The sequence below is a fragment of the Choristoneura fumiferana genome, chromosome 28 (assembly GCF_025370935.1).
Source record: "Choristoneura fumiferana chromosome 28, NRCan_CFum_1, whole genome shotgun sequence".
NCBI lineage: Eukaryota > Metazoa > Arthropoda > Insecta > Lepidoptera > Tortricidae > Choristoneura > Choristoneura fumiferana.
The window spans coordinates 2,280,021-2,286,940 of NC_133499.1; the positions used below are offsets into that span (position 1 = coordinate 2,280,021).

A 6,920-nucleotide genomic window follows, 5' to 3' on the forward strand; every position below is an offset into this window, starting at 1 on the left:
TGGTCACATCACGGTCCTTCTCTTGAAGTCCGATCTGCAGGAACGCCTTTTCCACATCTGCCACTATTGCCACCCTTTTCGTTCTGAACTTCAGGAGAAGAGCCGTGAGATCCTCTAGCATCGAGGGTCCACTGTACAGGCATTCATTTAGGCTTTTCTTTCCTGATCCTCTTATCGATGCGTCATACACAATCCTTCCTCGCTTCCCTTCACCCTTTACTATATGATGGGCAAGATAGTGAACGGGATGTAAAATATCACTGTTGTGTGGTTCGACTATTTCAATTACATTCCCATCGAGTTGTTCCTTTAGAATGTCGTCATATTCCTGTAGCATTGCCGGATCCAATCTGTTGATTAAACTTTTCAGTCTTCCTAATGCCACGCCGAAATTGACTGGGAGCTGAGGTGGGTATTCAATCCATGGCCATGTTACTTCATACCGTCCATTAATATACTGTAGGGTGTCATTAAAATGTTTCACTGCTTCGTCTTGTCTAGTGGCTTTGGGAGAGTCGTTTATGCCAATACACTCAAGAGACCATAGAAATTTGATGTCAATGTTTCTAAGAGGTAAGTCCGGTTCGGTAAAGTAAGGGCAGCTTGAATTATGACAGTGGCAGTAAGTGTTCACAGTTAATATGTTCTCTTGCCTTGTAGTATGTTCAAGATTTTCTACATTTCCTGATAGCAGCCAACCAAAGTCAGAATCTACAAGGTATAATTCATCCTGAATTTTTTCCTTTCCTTGACGCATGAAGCCCGCATAGTAGTCGTTCCCTATTAAAATGTCTACATTCTCACCAGTAGAATCATCATCAGCCACCAAATCAACCACTGAAGTATCAAATTCAGCTACTGGTAACCTTTCTGTAATATGTGGAACAATATTGACTCTTACTTGTTTCTTGATATCACGTTTGGTTTCTAATAAAATGTCTACAGATGGGCTTGACATTTCCTTCGGATTAGTTGCTCCAAATGTGTATACCAAGAGCCGGTCTTCATTGTCAGGCGTTAGTTGTAGTTTAGAAGCTATCTTCGCACTGATGTAACTTCTTTGGGAGCCACTGTCTAATACAAGCCTGCACTTAAGCTTGTTTCTTTTGTTGTTGGGGTTGGTGACCTGTGCCACGGCTGTCTGCAAAAAGGTAAAGCTATTTGTAATATAACACTTGACCGTTATAGGTTCACTGTCTATAAAATCTTCATTACCCTTTGGCTTCGGACACAGTAGCTGGAGGTGTCCTTCACCACATCGGAAGCATGTTATCTTTCTGTGGCACTGGTCTGTTTTGTGGTTCCTTCTTAGACACTTATGGCACCTGTCCGTTAACTGTTTTTTCCTGGACTCCACATCACTATATCTCTTGCAGTCCATGCTGTTATGGTTACCAAGTTTACAGAAGATACAAGGCAATCTGTTTCTTTTTCTGGCTATGTTATTATTGACCTGACTGTCCATTTTCCGTTTCAGGCTTCTCTTCGGCTTGTAGTTGGCGTTGGTACCACTCCGTATTGGATATTCAGCCTTTGTTTGGAGTACTTCAGTAGTAATGACCTCTTGTTTCGTGTCTAAACCTGTCCGTGTTAGAGCTGGAGCGGTTTGAGCCTTTTCCATAGCCACCACAATATCCACTAAAATCCGTCTTACTGTAGATGTTGAGTTATCTTTAATATTAGACTGTTGGGGCATGAGGTGATACTGATGTAAAACCTGTTCAGGAAACTTGGAAAGTATAGTAGCCCGTAGGTGGTTTCCAGTAGTGTTTTCTCCTAATTTTTCTAGCACCCTCAAATGCCGCTCTATTTCATCAATTGTGCGCCTACAGCTGGACGCCGTATATTCTGCTCGTTCAAGGTTTGTTAACGCAGTATAGTGTGCATCTATGAGTGTGTCATCAGAGCCATACCTTGATTTCAGCGCTTCAACAGCTATGGTGTAGTTGTAGTTAGTTATACTAATGCCTGCTACTGCTTCCAAGGCCCTACCTTCGAGACTACTAATTAGGTACGTCAGCTTGTCTGCCTCTGCTAAGGGCTGGCTATCAATGTTGGAGGCAAACCTGTCCCAGAACTCCAACCATCTAAGTGGTTGCCCATCAAATTTAGGCAATTCCAACTTGGGCAATTTCACACCAAGATGACGAGTCGATGTGCTGCAGTGTTCTCTGGTTTGGACCGACGAAGCAGCCGCGGTCGCCATAGATGATTCGATGGTTGTAACGAAATCTTCAGCTTGTATTTGAATCTCCATCGCATTTGTGACTATTGCCATTTGAGGACTTGGAGAGGTAGATGTGTAATGCCGTATTTCATCTTGTAATTTATTTATCATCCCTTTCAATTGCGCTACGATATTAGACGCGGTGTCAAGCACCATCTCGCCCGACTCGTAATTTTGTTTTGCAACTTCGAAACATTCCTTTAGCTTGTTTTGCCGCATATGAACTACTCCAGTAAGAATTTCTTCCATTTTTATTGCTCGTATACTGAAATACGCGAAAACAATTGACTATAGTCGATGTTCGAAATTCAAAAAAAACTAAACACTATGTTTACAACTGTGAGCAACTCACCACGATGTTTCTCTATTTCTCCTCTCAAAGAACAGCACCGATCGCTGGGGTTCGTGAATAGTTAGTTCGTTGTAAACTGAAATTTAGAAACAAGAAGTATTACTACCCTTTACTATCAGTAAATCAAACATATCACGACCCGCCGGTTCATACAAGAAGTGCAAATTTACCTCTATTTGTTGACTCCGTATATTATTTAGGCTGATCTTCACTGCCACAACAAAAATAAACACACTACAACACTTACTTTTCACTGTAATAAAGTTATTTCTAATTATTTTTCTCAAACTTTATAGCTTCAAACTGTAACAAGCAAGCAGAGAAAAAAACCAACGACAATAGAACTGACAGACCAAATGGCGGCAAACCTAGAAAAAAAATCAACGCAATCCAATGCTACTTATTGCAGCCCGTATTAATACAACGATTATTTATTATTTCTGTAAAAGGTATAATAAATTAATACAAGCAAATATGCTAACACTTGTACAGAAAATGTTTATTCAATACAATAGTTTAATGAAAGTGTGTCAATTCCTTATCATTAATCGATTAATACCGATTCGTGCCGCACTAAACCATAGACAAAAAAGTTTCACAGTGTGGCAAGCTTAAAAAATTGTATCTACAATTTCGATCGGACATTAATAATTTACTTACGCCCGTTCCATACAACATGAATAGGGCTGTATCACATAATATGTTTTGTGGCTGTATGCCTTTCAGTTCTTTTCTTTTTGAAAGACTGACAATCACTCAGCATAATTAAAACACCTTACGCAACATCATACCTTAGACAATTTTATTGGATTAAATAATTCACATGATATCACTCCAAAAATCTCTTTATTGCCATACACCAAATATTTTTTGAAATTAGTAGGTACATTAACAAAACGTTCCGCGCTCACTTTATTTGTTCAGAGACTGAACTATGTACTTGAAATCTTTTACTAAATAAGTCATACTTATCTGACTCATTCGACAATATCCCAGCACTCCTCCACCAAAATGTCGTCCCTCCTGTACTGACTGCTGGGTTCATATCAATATGAGGACGACATGAGGGTATACGAAATACACATTTATCATGGCAGTGGAAAGATGAGTCGACCAAAGTTATTCCACTCTTATCGCAATTATGTGTATACTATAAACATGAGGTCTTGCCTCTCGCCTGTGGCTATGCCACTTACTTATCTGCTTCGGTTTTACCTGGTGCCTTTCCATCTCTAATAATTCTGCATGGTTACCACCTTATGTACACTGTAGAGGCAACTCATGATTGACATTTGGTTGCGGTATACCGCCTTCCAATGGCTATGCACATCAATTACCTAGTTGGGCATCGGTCGACTTGCTCCGGTCTAGACAGGGTGTGAGTATGACCCTGGTGACTCTATCATATTGTATTCATTCGTCACTTAGCCGGACGAGGGGGCTTTGCCCCCCCCGGAGGCCTCCACCATCCCCTAATAGCCTCGCCACGGTTGCTCCAACTACAGTCGACCGTGCCTGTGTGTTTCCGGACCACACTTCGAATATATGGGAGCTCCAGGCTTCCCTGTCCAATGTCCTTGACTACCAAATGTGCCGTGCACTGCAAGATTGGACTACACGTATCAGAAAGATCATTACCACACTTTACTGGTTTCCTCATCTTTCCACGTATCATGCACATATAGGTCGACATAGATATGCGATAGCAAAGTTAACACTCACCCGGGGTGTTCCAATGGGGTACAGGCCTCCTAGAAGCTCGTAGCTCCTCACTTATTCTTAACAGCTATCCTTCTTTACTGCCTCGCTGTCAATACTTGCCTCGCTATTTTTCCCGCCATCTCTCTATCATAGTACCAACATACATAAGTTAGTCAAAGACTAGGGTGGTATTACCACACTACAAATATAGATTGACAGTACTGATGTTGATACATACCGGTTGTTACATGGCGAATCGCGCTCAGCGCGACAAACAATATGTCTCTTTGCGAAGAGTGCCCCAAAAAATGATCCATAACGCAAGTTGAGCCGACAAAAACCATGATACGCTGTCAAGCAGTACTCTGGGCACTAGTCTTTGAAAGTTTGTACAAGGCATAAGAAAAGAATATAGCCTTTTACACACCTCTTTACAATGTGACTCCCAGGACATGTTGCTATCAATAAAGATACCCAGAAATTTACTTTTGTGAGACTTACGAATAGCATGACCTTTATATTCAATATTTAAGTTAGGTACTGATTTTCTCTGTGAAAATAGTTTTATCTAAATTTATTTTAGGTTGTTTTGATCCAGCCATTTAATAATGTTGTGAATTGTGCAATTAACGTCATTTTCGTAGTCTGTGCTGATGTCTAGTTCTACAAAAATAATACAATCATCAGCAAAGAGCATCATTGGATGTGGACTACTGTTAACAATATCATTAATGTATATCAAGAATAATAGAGGCCCCAGTACACTTCCTTGTGGGACTCCGTATTTTACTGCCTTCCATTCCGATACATACTTTTTTTCTTCTCTAGAAGCAACACATACCTGCTTAATTTCGGTACATTGTTGTCTATTACTTAGGTAGGATTTTATGAGGCTAAAAGCGTTGCCCCGAATACCATAATTCTCTAATTTATCCATTAGAATATCATGATCCACACTATCGAATGCCTTCGTCATATCCATAAATATGGCACATGAAGGCTTCCTAATATCAAGAGTTGTGATAGCTCTGATTACTAGATCATAAATGGCCATGTTTATTGTATTAGCTTTCCGAAATCCTTTTTGCTGTTCGATTAATATTTTATGTTTGTCTAAGTAGCAATAGATAATTTTATAAATATTTTTTTTCAAACAATTTCGCAAAAACTGACAGCACAGTAATCGGTCGGTGACTATATTTTCCTTGCAGCCCCTTTTGAAGAGGGGCTTAACAAGTCCGAGTTTAAGATTATTTGGAATATACCTGTAGCAAAGCTTAAATTAATTATATGACTTAAGGGCAGTGCAATTTCACAACCAACATACTTTACTACAAAAGTACTTATGTCATCGAAACCGACACTTTTAGTATTCTTTAAGGATTGAATCGTTTTCATAACATCATTAGGTGAGGTTGGTGTTAAAATATAGTGTGGGAATTGCATTTTATTCGAGAGTCTAATATAAGTGTTCTCCATCGTACCATCGGCACAAATGAAGCCACGCTGCCGCATATCGGGTGGTCAGCAAGTCAACAACCGTTTAGCCAGAAGAGCATGCGTGTGCCTTAGTGGTTTCGACGCGATCGAAATTGCCCTATACAGACGGACGGACAGCAGTCTTAGTAATACGGTCTTTGAGAGTTCCGGTTAGCTGTTTCTAAGCGGGTGCACTCGGAGACCCTATTTATTATTATTAATTGACAGTGTGAATCTAGCAAATCCATTCATGCGCGTCACTAATTAACGGTGAGAATATTTTTAATCCATTCATGCACGTCATTAATATGCAGTGACGATCTAATTATCGATTTCCGAGTGTCAATAATTAGCGGTGAAAATCTAGAGGATCCTTGCACGCGCGCTAATAATTATCAGTAAGAATCTAGCGAACCCAATCACGCGTTATTAATTAGCAGTAAGAATCTAGCTAATCTATACACGCGCGTCACTATTTAGCACTGAGAATCTAGCGAATTCATACATGCTCGTCATTAATTAGCAGTGAGAGTCTCGCTAATCTATACTCGCGCGTCGCTATTTAGCACTGAGAATCTAGCGAATCCATTCATGCGCGTAACTATTTAGCAGTGAGAATCTAGCTAATCTATACACGCGCGTCACTATTTAGCACTGAGAACCTAGCGAATCCATTCATGCGCGTGACTAATTAGCAGTGAGAATCTTGCGAATACATTCATGCGCGTCATTAATTAGCAGTGAAAGTCTCGCTAATCTATACACGCCCGTCACTATTTTAGCACGGTGAATCTAGCGAATCCATTCACGCGCGTCACAATTAGCATGTGAGAATCTAGCTAATCTATACACGCGCGTCATTATTTAGCACTGTGAATCTAGCTAATCATTCACCGCGCATCACTAATTAGCAGCGAGAATCTAGCTAATCTATTCTATACACGCGCGTCACTATTTAGCACCGAGAATCTAGTGAATCCATTCATGCGCGTCACTAATTAGCAGTTGAAATCTAGCAATACATTCATGCGCGTCATTAATTAGCAGTGAGAGTCCGCTTAATCTATTACACGCGCCGTCCACGATTTAGCACTGAGAATCTAGCTAATCCATTCACGCGCGTCACTAATTAGCAGTGAGAATCTAGCTAATCTATTCTAT

At 40.3% G+C, this 6,920-nt stretch overlaps 2 protein-coding genes across 2 annotated transcripts in view; one reads left to right on the plus strand and one right to left on the minus strand.

Annotated features, from left to right (window-relative positions):
- LOC141443661 (uncharacterized) overlaps positions 1–4,546 on the plus strand; it is a 28,055-nt gene extending 23,509 nt beyond the window's left edge. The window contains exon 5 of the mRNA XM_074108997.1: positions 2,876–4,546. Within this exon, the coding sequence (XP_073965098.1) occupies positions 2,876–2,998 (123 nt within the window). The 3' untranslated portion in view covers positions 2,999–4,546. The remainder of the gene's footprint in view (positions 1–2,875) is intronic.
- On the minus strand, positions 1,073–2,869 carry LOC141443660 (uncharacterized). Its single transcript, XM_074108994.1, has 2 exons — positions 1,216–2,869; positions 1,073–1,141 (listed from the first exon to the last, which is right to left on the minus strand). Exons 1-2 carry the CDS (start codon positions 2,474–2,476, stop codon positions 1,092–1,094), a joined length of 1,311 nt encoding a protein of 436 aa, XP_073965095.1. The 5' UTR covers positions 2,477–2,869; the 3' UTR covers positions 1,073–1,091.
- Positions 4,547–6,920: the final 2,374 nt, after the last annotated feature.

Coding starts and splice junctions, on each gene's coding strand:
- LOC141443660 (XM_074108994.1), bottom strand. CDS start 2,476: ATGGAAGAAATTCTTACTGGAGTAGTTCATATGCGGCAAAACAAGCTA. Junction 1,142..1,215: donor ACTGTGTCCGAAGCCAAAGG/GTAATGAAGATT, acceptor ACCTTTTTGCAG/ACAGCCGTGGCACAGGTCAC.